The 18,713-nt window shown below is 37.7% G+C and overlaps 2 protein-coding genes across 5 annotated transcripts; both read left to right on the top strand.

Annotated features, from left to right (window-relative positions):
* The first annotated feature begins 302 nt into the window (after nucleotides 1-302).
* Nucleotides 303-3,594, top strand: LOC146636080 (sterile alpha motif domain-containing protein 9-like). Its single transcript, XM_085350260.1, has 2 exons — nucleotides 303-2,985; nucleotides 3,518-3,594. The coding sequence occupies exons 1-2, from the start codon at nucleotides 303-305 to the stop codon at nucleotides 3,592-3,594; spliced, it is 2,760 nt and encodes a 919-aa protein (XP_085206386.1).
* Nucleotides 3,595-7,484: 3,890 nt separating this feature from the next.
* LOC146636079 (sterile alpha motif domain-containing protein 9-like) lies at nucleotides 7,485-15,366 on the top strand. Of its 4 annotated transcripts, XM_085349437.1 has the most exons (11): nucleotides 7,485-7,685; nucleotides 8,243-8,320; nucleotides 8,545-11,302; nucleotides 11,608-11,648; nucleotides 11,779-11,843; nucleotides 11,992-12,206; nucleotides 12,289-12,545; nucleotides 13,042-13,170; nucleotides 13,259-13,415; nucleotides 13,504-13,538; nucleotides 14,740-15,366. In XM_085349437.1, exons 3-10 carry the CDS (start codon nucleotides 8,563-8,565, stop codon nucleotides 13,512-13,514), a joined length of 3,615 nt encoding a protein of 1,204 aa, XP_085205563.1. In that variant the 5' UTR covers nucleotides 7,485-7,685; nucleotides 8,243-8,320; nucleotides 8,545-8,562; the 3' UTR covers nucleotides 13,515-13,538; nucleotides 14,740-15,366. The 4 variants fall into 4 exon arrangements, with proteins under 4 accessions (XP_085205563.1, XP_085205566.1, XP_085205562.1 ...); XM_085349440.1 differs by lacking the exon at nucleotides 8,243-8,320; XM_085349436.1 differs by lacking the exon at nucleotides 7,485-7,685 and having other exon boundaries at nucleotides 8,063-8,320.
* Nucleotides 15,367-18,713: the final 3,347 nt, after the last annotated feature.

Below are 18,713 nucleotides of genomic sequence, written 5' to 3'. Positions count from 1 at the left end.
TATTGCCATATGATTAGCTGACAAGATGTTCATTTTAACAAGCAGTTGAACAGGTGTACCTGAAAATCCAGTCAGTGAGTGAATGTTTTGTGTATGAAGGTAAATTTAGGGGTTGATATTGTGGCTTCATATACAAGTGCTTCACATTTCATAGGGTCAATGTGCAACCCCAGCATACAAAACTCTTATTAATGTTGTGTCTGCTACTATCTAGACTACTCCTTTAGGATCAAATAACAGTTCAAACTAAATTACTTTCATTTTCTAAAACTTATTACAGCACAGGACAGCTAAAGCTAAAGATGGCAAACGGACCAGCCCTGTCCACTGCTAAAGGTGGGGAAGTATATGTACGGAGTGAATTCAGAGATTCCTGCACAATGTTGCATGTTCTCCATGCAAATCAGTTTGAAGAAATTTTTGATCCAGCACTCACTGGGAAGACAGAAGAGAATTTTTACAGAGGGGCCCCACCTCAGTGGTTAAACTTCTACATCAGTGAACAGGCAAAGTCCCTTGGGACTGCTTTTATCAAAAGAGATGGATATGAGAAACTCAGAGAACAAATTCAGAAAAAGATAACATTTCCAGGGATATCAGCTGTAAAACTGACACACCAACCAGGATGTGGGGGAACTACAATGGCCATGCAGGTGTTGTGGGATTTGAGAAAAACCTTCAGGTGTGCTGTTTTAACTGGCTCCACCTCAGACATGGCAAAAGTTGCAAAAGAGGTTGTCCAACTTTTCACAGCAGGCAGTCGAAACAACCAGAACACTGTGCTGTTGTTAGTGAATGAAAAGAAAATCCTGGAAGATCTTGAAATCAACATTATGATGACAGTTGCTGAGCAGAAGATAGTTACTCGTATGCCTGTAGTCATTTTCCTCAGCTGTGTGAGAAACAATGCACCTCAACAGAGTGACCACGTTGTCCTAAAGAACACACTCTCAGACAAGGAAGGAAACACTCAATGTGAGAAGGAAACACTCAATGAGAAGAAAAATTTTGATAAGAAAAAGGAAGAGCTTCAAAAGAGGTACAAAGATAAATGTGAACAATTTCATGGCTTTAACATAATGCAAAGTAATTTCTCTCAGGACTACGTCAGGAAGGCATGTGCTGCATTAGAAAACAGCAAAAAAACAAATAAACCTCAGAAGACGCAGCTTGCTGCCTTCCTGTGCCTGCTGAATGCCTATGTACCAGGTTCATATCTCCTGGAGTCTCAGTGCCTGGACTTCCTCAGACATGAAGACTACGATGACCTTTCACTGGAGGATCAAATGCAGCCTTTCAGTCATCTCATCATCACATTCCAAGAAGATGGAAGAGCTGAGAAAAAAGTCCGCATGGCTCACACTATGATAGCACAATATTGTACTGAACTGTTGGCAAAGGCAGGTGTGACCAGAAGTGACACAACAAGAAACTTCTTGAACAGTTTTTGCAGAGATAAGGAAGATGATTTTTTGTCCAGTTCCATCAAAGACATGCTAACCAAAAGAGAAATGAAAATCACAGAGGACCCAACTGAAGGCAGAGATGTTAAAGAAGAAAAACCTTTGTTTTCTAAACTTATTCTAGATATTAAAGAGAAGGAGAGAATTAACAGAGATAAAAACGATGGTAAACGTCAGAGTGTGTCAGTTTTAAAAGTGGCCTCAAATACATTTGGTCAAAATCCATTTTTTCCACAAGCTCTTGCTCGTTTTTATTATATAGAACTAAAAGACTACAATCAGGCAGAAATGTGGGCACAGAGAGCAATAGAAAGAGATCCTCAAAATTCATTTGTTGCTGACACACTTGGCCAAGTCCATAAAAACCACCTAATGAACAATGAGGTTTCTGAACCAAGAGACATTTTGAGACTGGCCAAAAAAGCCATTAAAGCTTTTGAAGATGAAGAAAAACTTGCTGAAGATGAAGATGGACCAGACATGAAAAAACATGGCAATATAAAAGTTTCACCTTTTTATAACTTCAGAGGGCAGTTTGGTTACCTGCAGGTCTGCAAAACTCTGCATAAGAAACTTGTCAGTCAAAATGAAACCTGGGAAAAAGTTCTCACCAAAAAAGTATCGATGGGCTCTGTCCTCGAATTACTTGGAGACAACAAACTCCAAAGATTCAATGATCTCATATTAAGCCTGCAAGATGACATTGAGAGAAAATGCATGTTTTTGGAAAAATTTCAGACTTACTCAAAGCCTAAAATGGAGAAAGATGATCCTGAATATATATCTGAAGACACCTCAGAGTGCTACCAGAAGTATGTTGACAACACAACTGCAAAACAACTCATCCAGATGTTTCAGGAGGGAAACCTAGATGACCAGTCTGTGGAAGTGCTGTCATTTCTTGTCAAACAATACACTCAATCAGAGCTCGAAGACATATCTACAAAGTGTAGAGAAATGTGTCCAAGTGCAGATTCAGAAGCAGCTCTGGTCAACAACATCCTCACACTATTTATAGGGAAAATGCCATCGAGCAAGAAAGACCCACCTGAGCTGCACATGTTCTCCCTCCTCTGGTACTGGGCTGGAAATCAAGGCCAATGTGATTATGACCTCAGTGAGTTAACTCAGCAAATGTACAAGTCTTATGAAAATACATATAAGAAGTACTTTCGAAACAGATACCTCCTTCCTGTGTTTTTCATTGGGAAAGGTGAAGGTGTGAAGAGAATTGTTCACAGAAATGTTATTGAGAAACATCTGAAAGTGATTGAAGCAGATTGGAGCGATAACTGGAAGAAAGAAGAAATCTTCAGAAATCCTGCTGTTCAAGAGCTCCTTCTCAGACTTGATGGAGAAGTAAGAAACTACAAAGTGTATACAAGAGTTGGTGGCAAAGAGATTGAGATCGATGCCAATGTGAGAAACAAAATTTGGAAACCACGCTCAGTTACCTTTTACCTTGGATTTACCATCAGAGGTCCTGTGGCCTTTGACATTCAGCGCAAAACTGCAGACACAGGTAAGAAAGCATAACAGTTGAAACTACAGTGAACTGTAGCTGCTTGTTATTAGTTTATAGTTCTATAGTGATCGTGTTTGTATTATGGTCTTGAAGACATCATTTTTCAGGTTGAAAAATTATTTTCGAAACACATTTTGTAAAACTACCAGTTTAACCAACATCATGTATTTATTTGCAAAACAACCAGCAAGTCCAGGAAATTACTCTTCTTATGAATATTGGTACATATAAAATAAAAGTCCTGTCCCCTCGCCATTAGTGTTTTGTTGCTCTTAATAGCAATAATATATGTTTGGAAGGAAACATATACCAAACAGACAACTTTTTATATATCAGCAGAAAGACACCTTGGACATTAATGTAACAGCAAGTTCTAAATATTAACATGCAAATATGTTTACTAACACATTATATCTACTAAGATTACAACATCAGCTTGTATACACCTTAGTTTCTGTTGTGGAATAAGATTTTTTTAACATCCATTATTGTGTTTTTCAACTTATTTTATTTTTACTGATTGCCTCAGATCACAGTGTCATGGATCTCAGTGGAACAGCCCTGACCAACGATGTGAAAGACACCAAAGATAATGAGGGACATTAAAGTTTGTGCTCAGTTACCCCATGGGAAGGTGATTCTGAGACTTTTCTTTGTGTTTATGTGTTTACATGTAGGGGCAAAAACGAAAGGAAAGGGCTCTGTAATGTTTAAAACCAATGCAAAAGAAGTATGTGTTATGGTCATTTTTCCTGCTGCCACAGTTTTAGTCATAAATATATTATTTCTGCTAACACCTTAGATTAAACAACAGACAAACAACAAAAAGTTGAGTTCCTAAAACTTTTTTGCCAAGTGTCTATTTAATACTTTGTTAGTGGATTTGTCACATCTATGTAAGCTTTTATGTAGTGAAGTTTAGAAACTTTGTGAAGAAACGTCTCAAATGATTTTTTACATTGTTGTTTAATTGTTTTAATTGGAAGTTTTAAAAACATGATATTACAGAATTGTTTTGTCATTTATAACATGACACGAGTGAAGCATAACCAATGAAAATGTTTGACATATTTTAGTTGCTGCTTGATATATTGTACTGTTTTGATTTTTTTTCTAAAACAGTAGATTTATGAGATATAAGTTTATTTGTTGTTTTATTTGTGCATTAAAATGCAGTTCCGTGTATGTGCTATTACCTTCATGGATTTATTAGGGATTTATGCAATTTTAAAAATAGAAAATAGGGTTTCTTTGTTCTTATTGTGTTGCATTGTGTTGTGAGGTTTTTTTTTCACATTTTTAATCAGACCTTTGTAGTTTTATCTTTGTTTAAATTAAGATGACTATTGCTGAATTTATCATTACTCAGTAGGTAATGTTTTGTTTCTGCAGCACAGAATCCATTTGAAAATTTGCATACTCAAATTTGATTATGTGAATCAATATTAAAGTTACATACATAGCCACCTTTGTATAATAATATTGTTTTGCATTAATTTCAAATGTGTTTACTGGCTGTTAGTGAAAATGAAACAATTACTTTTAAATGTTTTAAATGTACACTCGGTTTTGCATTTGATGGTTTTTGGGGGTATTTTAAAGGGTGTATCTATAGCTGTGGCATACCATTAAAACATTACATTACATCGTTATTGTTGTTGTTGTTATTATTATTATTAGTAGTAGTAGTAGTAGTAGTAGTATGGTCAACTTTTAGAGAATTGCCAACTATCTCTCAATTTATTTGTCAAAAAACTAAAAAAGAAAGACATAAATTCTGCATTAAATATCAGAAAAACCTAATTTGCTTGAATACTTTTGTCCATGGTGATCCCTCAGTGAAACTATGCCATCTGACAGCATAATAAACATATAGTTGCACTTTGTCTGTTGATTTGAATAAACAGAGTAGCTTGAAAAGGAATCAAACTCTTGGCCTGATTATTTTTTTTATTTGTTTTATTTTTATTTTTTTTTGTCAACCACCGTCTGATGCCTATAATTACGTGACAATTGTGTATGGGATAGGTATAAATGTGTGTATGAATTTCCACTTTTGGTGCAGCTCTCTGACTGTAAACATAAACATAGAGCTTGTCTGGCATATACTAAATTATCCAAAATATATTATAAACTTCCAAGTACACACGTCTTTGATAAGACGATGCTTGATGTTTAAGAAAAAAACATTTACAACATAAGAAGAGATTTAAAGAATTAAATAACACTATTTGGAAAGTAAAGGAGGGCTTTATTATCCAATGGTGACAAAAAAAAACCCTTAAGTGAATGTGAACAGTTACAACAGTCATAACTGACCTGAACAATGTGTGGAAGTAAAAACCTCAAGTCACAATCTACTTCTGCTCTTTTTTATTTGAAAAATGAAAATTAAAAAAAAGTTTACAAGAACAGATCGTGCAGAAGAACTGAGCATGATTAAGTGAGCTACAGAATTCAGTAAGGCTATCTGACAATTAGACTCCAGTGACCCATCATAGAAGAATGAGATCCCAGTAGTGAGAGGAGAGCAAAGCACCCCCTGGAGTCTAGATGCTGGTGGCAGTCAAGATGAAGATGAGGAGGAGCCTGGTTGCATGAATGACAGTCTGAAAGACAGAATGACAGAAGACCACTGAGATTTTAAACACAGAGAGAAGGCAGGGAAGAAAATGATTGGACCAGAGTAATGATGTTAGCATTGAGTTTGCAGCCCAATGAGTGATTACAGATGTTCCTTACTGAACTTACACATGAGCCTCACTTTTACCGAGGACCAGAAATATGTGGCGCTCAACTCCCAGCATGCTGGGTGAGGACTGTTTGATAAGGGTAAGGTTTTGAGCTGATTTGTTTTGTTGTTTTGTTTTTTCACACAGAGGACTGTGAAAAAAGACAGTTTTGCCACTGCACTCACAGCTGTGAACATTACACATGCATCAGTTACACTGATGAAAATGTTTTGATAAGAAGAACTAAAGAAAAAATAAAGAAAATTGAGAAGAAATAAACAGCCTTGAAGAAGGTGCTTTTATTGGTTCACTGTAAATTTGGTCACATCCTGCACTCTAGAGCCTACATCAAAAACACTACTTTAATATCATAAATGAAACATTCTTTAACCCGACAGAGCCGCTGGTCCATTGAGTGGATGTCATGCTTTGACTCTCCTTCTATGCAACGTAGGATTAAGCTGTATGGTTGATATGTATTTATGTGTAAATGTGTTAGTAATGTTTCTTTAAAAGTTGGCTCTGACTGTTTTCATGATGCTTTAAACTAATTTTTAAGCTCTTTCGGTACTGAAAAGCATGCATGTTAATTTGATACCTATAGACGAGGCAAAGCATAACATCCACACAATAGACCAGCTGGCCTATTATACAGTTTGCTATGATATCAGGTTGCATTTTCTTTATGAGGCACTATATTCACAACCCCCTTGAATTACTAAGGTTTTTTGAAGTTTCACTTTTTCCACAAACTCTCGCTCGTTTTATTATATTGAACTAAAAGACTACTACAACACAGAAATTTGGGTAAAGGAAGCAAAGCGGAGGGCTCACTGAAGTTCATTTGTTGCAGATACACTAGGCCAAGTCCATAAGAGCCACCTGGAGAACACAACCATTTCTGCCACATCAAGAGAAATTTTGAGACTGGCCCAGAGAGGATTGAAGCTTTTGAAGATGAAGAAAAACCTGCTAAAAATGAACATGTCAAAGGCAAACAAGAAAGTGCTGCTTGGTTACCTGTGGTATGACCATCTTATCAGACAATGAACAACAATGAACTTTGGAAGAAAGTTCTCACCAAAACCATGTGACTGGACTCTGTCCTGAAATCCCCCAGAGATGAGAAACTTTTCATGTTTATGGAGCTAGTAAACAGTCTCAGAGATATGGTTATGAAAAGGTTTGAAATGTTTTGACAGTTTCAGATTTTGTTTTGAAAAAAGATGATTCAGCCTACATTTCACAAAAAAAACCATCAGAATGTCTGCAAAAGGTATGTTGTGCCAAGCCAAATGATCACATCCAGAAAGCCTTCCACAAACTTAAACAAAACCTGTCTGTCACTTCTCCGGGAGTACTTTCCTGTCTCGAAAGATGGACTAAATCAGACACCAAGGACATTGAACTATGTCAACATAAAGACTCTGTTGTACATGTCTTACCCAGCTACATTCAGGCCAATATCATGCTGATTAATATGAAAGAAACGTTTGTGTTTCTCCCTGAAAGCAGATGAGTTTTTATTGAGATATTTTAATGAGTTTACGTATGATTTTATATCTCATCAAATAATAAGAATAATCAGATACATTTTTTGTTTTTACACACACCAAAAAATAGAAGCTTTAATGTCAAAAACATCACTGATTCATATCCTGGCGCCTCTCGTTGGCTGGAAGCAGCAAGTACGCCACCTGTCGAAACAGGCGTGAAACACACAACAACGTCGGAGTTTGTCGTGGTCACGTGACCTGGGTGTTTTCAACCGCACTTTGGAACTGGGTTTCGAAATATCTGTGCCTCGGTGGCTCAATACCAATGACCGTAGATACTCAATACGGTATCGAAACGTCAATATTGAGCTTCCCGTTGGCAGCACATAACGGTTTTGAAACCCTTTATTCAGGCTTGGATATGCGCATGCGTAGGAGGGTTTTACACGGTCGATCGAAGCACGCGCTTGTGAGTCTTCATTACACACAAATCATTGTACACGTTTGTAAATCATCATGTCGTTATATCGTACTCGTTCGTAACACTTGACTTTATCTCTATATGAACTTGAATAACAGGTTAACTCAACCACAAGCGCGAACTAGTGACGGAATAAAATAATCTTCCGTCATGAACGCGTTCATAGTGAAACGTCAGTATTTCCTGTTGTGATGAACGTTTCCTTATCAAATTAACTTATGAATACAATACCGCTTTGAAGAAGTGCACGTAATGTTTGAATATAGGACAAAATTAACATATAACACCTATTTTATTATTTGTGCTGGATAAATTTGCAAATTTCCACTATTTGGCTTCTAATTGTGCAATATTTGACTTGTTTATCGACTGAACGAGTCAAGTGTAGCCCCTGCCTTTAAAAAAAAAAAAAAACTTTAAGCAGGAAGGAAATGCGCCTGGGATTGTTTTAGAACTGCTCTGACATTCAAAGTGTAGAGGTGTCCATGTTTGTAAGGGATTATCTCTTCCTGCTTTGGGTGTGTCTACTACCTCCTGGGTTACAGTACACATCCACGGTCCCAGCGCTTGAACACATGGCATGATAGCAGATCGCTAGAGCTGTCCGCGACATTTTAGAGGAGGTAAGATAAATTCCGTTAAGATCTGAAAGTTTTTGTTGAAGTTATTGTTTGGTCCTTTACATGGAGAAGGCTATATATGCGTGTACTCCACCAGCAATGAAATGGCTATTTAAATATATCACATTCCATAAAGTGAATGTAAGAGCTTAATTTACAAATAGTTTAAGCTAAGACACAAGACTAAAAAATGTTTGTGTTTTGTTTTTACATTCATTACCATGAAGTAAAGTGAAAGTGTGAAGATGGCAAACAGACCAGCCCTGCCCACTGCTGAAGGTGGAGAAGCAGATGCAAGGAGTAAAATTAGTGATTCCTTCTCATTTTTGGATGTCCTCCATGCCAATCAGTTTGAAGGAGAGTTTGTTGAACCTCAACACGCTGAGCAAGTGGAGGAAAACTTTTACAGAGGGGCCCCACCGAACTGGTTAAACTTCTATATCAGTGAACAAGCAGTGTCAGATGGCAATGCAACTCCTTTTATCAAACGAGATGGATATGAAACCCTTAAAGAACAAATTCACCTGAGAAGAAAAGGCCCTGGGACATCAACAATTAAACTGTTTCATCAACAAGGATGTGGGGGAACCACACTGGCTATGCAGGTGCTGTGGGACTTGAGGAAAACCTTCAGATGTGCTGTTTTGACAGGCTCAACATTAGATATCACAAAAGTTGCGCAAGATGTGGTCAGCCTTTTTACAGCAGGTAGCCATGGCCACCAGAAAACGGTACTGTTGTTACTAAATGATGAGTTCATATTGGACATCCTCCAGGACAGGATTATGGATGAGATTGCTGAACAGGATTTAGAAATTGATTTGCCTGTGGTAATTTTACTGAACTGTGTGAGAAGCAGTGACGGGATTATCCACCAAAAGGCGCGTTCTTATGAACTGAGACAAAAGTTCAAGAGGAAAATGAGAAAATCTATTATTCTCAAAAAATCTCTCTCAGACAGAGAGCAAGCAGACTTTGATATGAAAAAAGAAGAGCTTGGCAGAAGATTTGGTGATCGGTGCAAGCAGTTTCATGGTTTTAACATTCTGCAGTCTAATTTCTCTCAAGCCTACATCAGGAACGCATGTGCTACATTAGAACATATCAAAAGAACAAATAAGCCACTGAAGATGCAGCTTGCTGCCTTCCTGTGTCTGCTGAACGCCTACGTACCAGGTTCATATCTCCTGGAGTCTCAGTGCCTGGACTTCCTCAGAAGAGACAAGTTTGGTCACCTTTCACTGGAGGATCAAATGCAGCCTTTCAGTCATCTGATCGTCACCTTCCAACAAGGTGAAAGATCTGAAAAAAAGGTTTGCATGGCTCACAATATGATAGCTCAGTGTTGTACTGAACTGTTGGCTAATGCGGGTGTGACCAGAAGTGACACAACAAGACACTTCTTGAACAGTTTTTGCAGAAGTTATGTTCCTCCATATTTACTTCGGTTTATCAAAGACATGCTAAATAAAAGAGAAATTACGGTAATAGAGGACCCAACTCATGGCATTAAAGAATGGAAAGAAAAGTTTTCCAGACTGATTCAAGATATTACAAAGAGAGAAGATGAGGGCAACAGTCTGTCAGTTTTGATCATGGCCTCAAATAAGTTTTATGAAGTTTCACTTTTTCCACAGACTCTTGCTCGTTTTTATTATATTCAACTAGAAGACTACTACAATGCAGAAATCTGGGCAAAAGAAGCAAAGCGGAGGGCTCCTTGGAGTTCATTTGTTGCAGATACACTAGGCCAAGTCCATAAGAGCCACCTAAAGAAGATGCTCGTTTATACCAGACCAAGCGAAATTTTGCAACTGGCCCAAAAAGCCATTGAAGCTTTTGAAGATGAAGAAAAACTTGCTAAAAATGAACATGCAAAGGGCAAACAAGGAGATGGGAATGTAAAAGTCTTGCGTGCGTTAAACACCAGAGGGCTGTTTGGTTATCTGGAAGTTTGCACCCTGTTGTATGACCATCTTATCAGACATGATGAACTTTGGAAGCAAGTTCTCACAAGAACCATGTCACTGGACTCTGTCCTGAAATCCACCGGAGATAGGAACATTGTCAGGTTTAAGGAGCTAATAAACAGCCTCAGAGATTTGGTTGAGAAAAGATTTGAATTTTTTGACACGTTTTTAACGTATTCATATTCTGTTGTTAAAAGAGACGATTCATCCTACATGTCCAGAAAGACAATAGAATGCTACAAAAAGTATGTTGGAGTCGCAGAACCAAATGATCAACTCCAGACAGCCTTCCACAAACTTAAACAAAAACTGGCTGTCACTTCTCCGGGAGTACTTTCATGTCTTGAAAGATGCACTAGATCAGACACCAAGGACATTGCTGTATGGTGGAGAGAAATCTGCCAACACAAACATTCTGCTACACATGCCTTACTCAACTACGTTCTGGCCAATATCATGCTGATAAATCTGAAAGAACCTCCGTCCAGCTCCGACTACCAAAGCAGCTTTAGAGAGAAAATGCCATTGGCTCCTGAGATGCAACCCGAGTTTCACATGTTAGCTCTGCTGTTGTGTTGGCCTACAGATGGTGAACACGAATTGGCCTCTGACCTCCCTCATTTAATCCAAAATATTCTGCAATCCTATGAACAAGAATATAAGTCACTCTTTCAGTCAAGGTACCTTCGACCCATATTTTTTCTTGGACCGGGTCAGGGTCTGAACAGATTTGTTCACAGACGCAACCTTGAAATCTTGTGGACCCAAGATGCACTGGAAGACCCAAAAACAAACTGGAGGAATGACGATATTTTCACTGATCCGACAGTCCAAGGCAAACTCCTCAGAATTGAAGGTATAGTGCAAGATTACAGGCTGTATGCAACATTTGGTGACACAGAGATCGAGTTAGATGCCAACCGAAAAGACAGCCTCTGGAAAAAAGGCCATGTGTTCTTTTATCTTGGATTTACAATCGGAGGTCCTGTTGCTTACAACGTTCACAGAGCTGAGGGTAAGAGAATTAAGTTACTAAAGTCCTCATCTTTACAAATGTCATATGTTTTAATAATACACATTTTGTACTGTCATTATCAAAGTGAGTTAGTGCTGCGTACAAAGTTTTCCTGTACTAAACTGGTTTTATTGTTACACTTAAAGATTCTAACAATAGAAAATAGATATCTTATATGTACTTAATGTAATTTTGTTATGTAGAAATCTCACACAAGATAGCACTTGTGGTAAAGGGGAAAAAACCAATGTGTCTGAATGATATGTTGTTGGCCAGCTCTTTAAAATTTAACTTTGCTTTACAAGAACCATCAGAGAGACTTCTGGAGACTTTTGACAATGAAACAGTAAGTTTCTACTTCTCTGGGATTTTGTTTGTTTCTCATATATTGTATGTCACATAACAATTCTAAAGTCATAATGTAAATGTATAATTATGTTGTAAAAATATAATGAAAAAAATATCTTGTACAACAGGACTCCAGTCAGTGGACGAAGCTGAAACCTGAAGTTGAGATAATGGAGGAGGTTCATACTTACAGGTAAAGGTTATCGATAACTACAAGACAGAACATAAAGTAATTCATTACAAGTGCCTTTTTATATTATTTGCTTTGCAGTTTTGCTGTTTCTGTTCGTGCATGTGAACAGAGCATAACAGAGCATTTTGTCTTGTCTATTCAAATTCAGCCTGCAGTCTGAAAGTGGCAAATATGAATGCAGCGAGTCTGCCTTGCGGTGGGTTTGTAAGGAAACCGTCAGCTTCAGATACCAGTTTAGCTCATGGGAGCGATTCATGAGGAAACCTGTATGCATGGACTACATACCAGCAGGACCCCTAATGGACATCAAAGTCACAGATGGGAAGCTAGAGGAAGTCCGTCTGCCGCACTGGATCTGTACAGGTGAGCAGTCGTAAAACACATATGATTGTTTTATTACAGTAATAAAGATATTTATGCACACATGACTGTTTGTGCTTTGCAGGTGAAAATGCAGCGATGTCAGACATATTTCGAGTTCTGCATGTGGACAGCAGTGGAGGTTATTTGGAGCAAGTGTCTGAAATGACATCATCCCATGTGAAGTTAAACAAGCCGGAGTTCTCTCTAAGAGGAGCCATGATCCTAAAGAAACTGGGCCTATATCTAAAAGTTTTTGCTGATGTCTTGATATACATGCAAATCACATCTGGCCTCACTCTGCATGTTTACCTGGTCCCACATGATCCTCTAATACAACAGGTAATACAATGCCACGTACTGGAGCAACAATATAAAGTAGAAATGAGGAAAAATATATAATAACACAGAGAAATAAAATGCTCTCATTGATAAATACAAAAACACAGTGACACTACAAGGCAACAAATTAATAGAGTTTGGTCTCTAAATGTTTTGACAACCCAACTGACAACATTACTGACTTTCAGGCAGAGAAAACTGCATTAAAAGTTAAGAACTTACAGCCATCTTTATGCTAATGTAATTTAATCATTCTTTCAAAAGCTGTTTTTTGAACAGCTTTGAGCTTTTTTTAACTTTGTAGTTGTTACTTGTGTTTTCTTAGCATTTTCCCTTTTCAGTTTCATGGATTGCAGTAGTGCAAATCAATGTTCTCATCTTGATATAAACACAAACACATATGTTCATTAAAGACATGAATAGATGTGAACACGATTCCCAAAGATTTCCAATCATTACTTGTATGTGAAGAATGGTCCATTTTTCCATGTTTCAGGAAGTGGAGAAGAAGGAGAAATCTGACGGATTCAGACAAATCCGAAAGACAAGTCCTGTTGACCCTGTACAGCTGGAGAGTTATTTCTACCTCTCAACAGACTGGGACACAGCACAAATCTGCCCTGAGGTTTGGACTAAGCTGCACTTCTGTTCATTGCACCATAACATAGAAACAGCAAAAATCCTCAAGTTTCCATAAAATGTTTTCTCTGCAGAAACAGCAGTTCATGTTGGAGTGGAGCGACACTAATTTCTTTGAGGTGGTCATTGGAAATGAAAAAAGCGACTTCGGAAACTTGAAACTGAAACTTGAAGTTGAGCGCAGGGGAGGAAAGGAAAAGGACACCGTGTGGACGTGCGCTATCGGAACAGGTTAGTGTTTTATATGTTGTTACCCTAACGCAGCTCATCTAAACTATAAACAGCCACCATCTGACCAGCTTGAACCCTTTTATTCCAGATGACTATTAAACTCAAGCATTCACCAAGAACAGGGTAAGAGGTTCGTTTTAATCCATTATTATTAGATTATTATTGTTATCAAAGTAGATCCCTTTAAAAAAATAGTCATGAAAAAGAAGGTACACCACTTTTTTATTCTAAGGTTTTACTTATCCAGCTATAATTTGAAGGGGAAAAAAACATCTGGTTCCAATCGGATTCTGAAAGAATCTAAATACAAACCTGAGATGAGGAATGTGTTTATATTTATTCATTTAACAAAACTAGGCCAAAGTGCAGAAGTAGTGTGTGAAAAACTAAGCACAACACAAGATTTAGTGGCTTGTAAAACCACATTTAGCAACAATAAGAAGCAATCAGTGTTACTTTATCAGTCTCTCACATCATTGTGGAGGTATTTTGGTTCACACTTCTTTACAGCACCGCTTCAGTTCATTGAACTTTGCTGTCATTCATTTACACACAGCTGTCTGAAAAAGCATTTCAGTCCGGTTGAGGTCTGTACTTTGACTGCTCCATTCTCCTGTGCTTGGGATCATTGTCCTGCTTCATGATTTAATTTCAGCCAAGCTTTATCTGTCAGCAGATGCCCTTGCATTTTTCTCTTGAAAACTTTGGTATACCGAGAAGTTCAACTCAATGACTGCGGAGTGTTTAGTTCCTGTGGCTGCAAAACGAGAAGAGAACATGTGAAGAGACTTTCTTCAACATATAACATGCTAATTGAGGCCTTTAGGGTCTTTTGGGGTTTTTGTAGCTTCCCTGAGCATTGCACGGTCTGACATTTACTGGGATGGTGACTCGTGTGAACAGACTGTTGGGCATCAACACTTGTTTCTTTAAAATTATTACTACTTTCTTCCCTGGAAATCTGTCAGCTGTGGTGATTTCTTGTAAAAGAAAAGAGAGCAGCTTCGTAGCTTTGTTTAGTTTGCAGCACCAGGCTGCTATTTACCCTCTGTATTAATGGAAGCATTAAAGTCTATTTAGTTTTTCAGCGTTTTGCCATAATTTTCATTAAAAAATGAGTGAGTTGATCTTTTACAACCTGATAAGGACAAAGCGATATTTATTATATTCTGATAAGTAAAACCTTAGAACTGAAAAAAGGATTTACTTCTTTTCTCACAACTATAATCCTAATATAGATCATCACTGTCTAGTATTCAACAGTGATGATCTGAACACTAGACTTTTTTTTCTTTTTAAATTTTCACCAACTTCCTCCGCTCAGGATTTCGTGGTTTGCCATTGGACAGCTCTGACTGGCAGAGCGAGTGAGGCAGCAGCTGTTGTAGACGAGCTTCAGGAAAAGGATGTGATCTCTGAGGACAAACATGGTGATGAGAGAAGTTCAAATGCAACATGAGACCAAATGAGAGAGATTGTTTAGTCTGTGACGCTGACACAACAGAGCAGAGATGTCTATAAAATCCTGAGAGGGATGAAGTCTGAGGTTTCTCATGTATGAGCTTGAAGGATCTCAGTGAAAGAACATGACTGTAATGACTGCTTAGAAAATGGAGCCGATCTGTACATTTGATTAACATGCGGCCTTTCCGTACCTCCTGTGCAAGAATATGATGTGAAAGAATGATTAAACGTAATTTTATCTAGTTAGTGGCATAAAAATTAAGGGTTAAATCTATTGTTTAAAGTATATAAACCTATGAACATTGCAGAATCTTGTTTTCGCAACCAAATAATTGTTTTTTTTTCTTTTTTCAAAAATTTTAAAAATGCCTTTTTTAAATAATATTTTACCTTTTTTTGTCTTTGTAATTTTATGTGTTTTATGTTTTCTACAAGATGGGAAATGGAAGTTAATCTTTATGCAGAAGATGAGAAAATATTTAAATAAACACACTTAATTATAATAACTCACATTTTATTATAACTAGTTTGTTTTAATTAAAAGTGAAAAATGATATCGTGCCTACGTTTGGTGTTCAAACTTTTCAATGAAGCAGAATAATTTGTAGATTAAATAATAAAAAAAAAAAGTTTTGAGCTGGAAAAAAAGTGAGTATGGTTTTATTTCCCCCAATAAGACAAATAGAAATGTGCACACGTTTGTTTTTCTTAAAGCAGAAAATCAGTTTTTACGGGATGTTATTGAGGAATGAGCAATGCGCTATAAATTAGTTGTCGTACAAGTACTGTAGTGTTGATACTCGGTGAAGGTTATTGGTTCATCTGAGCGATGAGCCCCTCCAGCTCCGGACGCGCCTTGAACCGTGCTTGGAAATCATCTTCGGTGTGCTGAGAGGTTCAGAGGGAGAGAAGTGGATTAGTTTTAAAAATTATGATATGACTAAAAACTACACATGCACATTGCTTTTAAGAGTAAGATGGAGTTTGGTTTGTTATAGTGAGCACTTCTAATGTTCTTCAACAGTTATGGACTAAAAGATGAACATGCAACAGCTTCCTCACACGGGACACAGCGCGGCGTTCAGAGTGCTCAGCTGGACACTGTTAACAGTTAGGTCTTTAAAACCTCTCAGTACACCTGCAGTTTGAGCTGAAAGCACAAACAAAACCCCAAAAAACACAACAAGCCAGGTCTTACCTGAACGACTCGGTGGTGAGTCTTGAGGACAGCATCGACGTACGTCTTGGTGCCTTGCTCCTGCATCAGCATGACCTCTGTGCTCTTTCTTGGTAAAGCATAGCTGTACTTGGGAAGCATTAAAGAGTATTAAAGCTAAATTTTCAGTCTACTACAAAGGAAAAAAAACCCAAAAAACAACAAACTTGTTGTAATATATTTGTCAGATGAGAATTGGGCAGGTTATCTGTATCCATGAATCTTTTCACATTTGTTTAGAAGCACTTACATTTTCAGAGCGCTTTCTTCTTCATCTCTATTTGTAAACAGAAAAATACCAGGGCTTTTTGTTCTCTTAACTTATGATGATGAATTTCTGAGGAGTGAAATATCATAAAAAAAGCTCATTCAAGAGAACAAGAGTGGGATTTTTTTTAAGTTTTCGTCTTACACACTGAGGCAATGCAGAGGAACTCTGCTGCCACCTAGTGACCAATGTCTGAAATATATCAAGGTTTAAAACTTGATCGCCTACCATCATTACTGTGGCTTTGACAGTTTAACGTTTTTGATAACTACGTCAGCGCCTTCATGTAAAACACATCTAAATTAATTTTTATTCCTCCCTTTAGAGGGAGAAAAACAACTTTTACAAACCTGCAGTTCATCCTGGCTAAATGTTTCTATCTGCTATAAACACACAGAACCTGCCCCATTCTGGTCATCAGCTATCATTCTTGCATATTTTGTCTCTGTAAAAACAACAACAACCACCAATAGAAAAAAGGCATGTATGTGTACAGCAACAACTAGTCAAAATCTGTGTGAGAGTGTGTGTGACTGGTATTCTGGGTATTCCCTTATGTAGTTTTGTTGGTATTGCTATTTGGTTGTAATGTGGTATCGAGGATATGATGCTGCTGCTAGTAGTGTGAACTTTAATTCTTTTGTTAGACCACCCACCCAGCTGCCACTGCTCTTAATTAATTTGTCTAAAAATGAAAGAGAAACCCTTCTGAAGTAAATATCAGACCAACATAATTTCATAAATATTTTGTCCATAGTGATACTTCAGTGAAAATGTGATATATGACAGCATAACAAGCAACTGGAATTTGTCTACTTAGCCTGATGATTTGTATAAACAGAGCAGACTAAATAGGAATCAAACTCTCGGCCTGAATTATTTTTTTAGTGCCCATCTGCTGTCGACACTTACCGTAACACTTCCAGGGATGTGTCTGAATAGAAATTTGGTGTCTATAAGGAGACAAATGCCACATTAGTAATTTCCACTTTTGGTGGTCATGGACAGTTCATGCAGAAGAAGTGAGCGTGATTCATCGAGCTATAGAATTCATTTAGGCTATTTGGCAATTAGACATCAGTGACCCATCATAGCAGAATGAGATCCCAGCAGTGGGAGGAGTGAGGATTACCCCCTGGAGTCTAGATGCTGGTGGTAGTGAATATAAAGATGAGGAGGAGGTGGGAGGCATCAATGGAAGTCTGAAAGACAGAATAATGGAAAAGCACTAAGATTTCAAACACAGAGAACAGAAGACAGGCAGGAAAATGATTGGACCAGAGTAATGATGTCAGCACTGAGTTTGCAGGCCGATGAGTGATTACAGATGTTCCTTACTCAAGTTACACTTGAGCTTCATTATTACTGAAGACCAGAAATATGTGGAGCTCAACTCCCAGAGGACTGTGTGAAAAAAGACAGTTTTGCCACTGCGCTCACAGCTGTGAACATTACACCTGCATCAGTTACACCGATCAAAATAAAAATAACAAAATAAACCTGTTGTTTTCAAAAGAAGAAATAAACAGCCTTAAAGAAGGTGCTGTTATTGGTTCACTGTAAATGTGGTCACATCCTGCCCTCTAGAGCCTACATCAAAAAACACTACATTAATATCATATATGAAACATTCTCTAACCCGACAGAGCCGCTGGTCCATTGAGTGGATGTCACGCTTTGCCTCTCCCAGGCGTGAAATTGACACGTGTACCAGCAGAGGTCTGTAATTTATTTAAAGCTAACAAGACACTTCTGAGAAAGGATGTTATGAAGTACACTCCAGGCTCCTTCTATGTCACATTATGATTAAGCTAAATGGCTGATATGTATTTACGTGTAAATGTGTTCGTAATGTTTCTTTAAGTTTAAGTTTCCCCTGACTGTTTTCGTGATGCTTTAAATACATTTTTAACCTCTGCTGGTTCTGCAAAGTACTGTAGCTTAAGCATGCATAGGCGAGGCAAAGCATGACATCCACACAATAGTCCAGCTGGCCTATTACACACTTTGTAGTGACATTGGGTTGCATGCTCCTTATGAGGCACTATATTCACAAAGTGCAAAAAAAAGTCTTTTATATTACAGACAGTCTGGACCCATTGTGCAAACACAAACCAATGAAAGCAGAATAAACAGGCTTTAAGTGACTGTAACGTCACCACACAAATGTGATCAATACTGTATTGTAAGCCCCAAATGTGAGAAACTAAATAAATACATTTTTATGACATTAACTTCTTCATTAGTTTAATTATGTAGTGGAAATATCGGTCAATCCTAAATAAAATATGAATGTAACTCCAGTACCTCTGTGCTGTGCTGGTTATTTCCAACTGCTGCAGTCATTCCT

The sequence above is a fragment of the Diplotaxodon limnothrissa genome, linkage group LG3 (genome assembly GCF_057381915.1).
Source record: "Diplotaxodon limnothrissa isolate DT_005_m linkage group LG3, D_limnothrissa_male_GT1.1, whole genome shotgun sequence".
In the NCBI taxonomy this organism is placed as follows: Eukaryota; Metazoa; Chordata; class Actinopteri; order Cichliformes; family Cichlidae; genus Diplotaxodon; species Diplotaxodon limnothrissa.
The sequence above is the reverse complement of the archived record's forward strand: the minus strand, read 5'-3'. Positions and strand labels throughout refer to the sequence as shown.

Excerpts from the sequence above, each read along its gene's own strand:
- LOC146636080 (XM_085350260.1), top strand. The coding sequence starts at position 303 with ATGGCAAACGGACCAGCCCTGTCCACTGCTAAAGGTGGGGAAGTATAT. Across the intron at positions 2,986-3,517 it reads GCGCAAAACTGCAGACACAG|ATCACAGTGTCATGGATCTC; the intron begins GTAAGAAAGCAT and ends TGATTGCCTCAG.
- LOC146636079 (XM_085349440.1), top strand. The coding sequence starts at position 8,563 with ATGGCAAACAGACCAGCCCTGCCCACTGCTGAAGGTGGAGAAGCAGAT. Across the intron at positions 11,303-11,607 it reads CAACGTTCACAGAGCTGAGG|AACCATCAGAGAGACTTCTG; the intron begins GTAAGAGAATTA and ends TTGCTTTACAAG. Across the intron at positions 11,844-11,991 it reads GAGGAGGTTCATACTTACAG|CCTGCAGTCTGAAAGTGGCA; the intron begins GTAAAGGTTATC and ends ATTCAAATTCAG.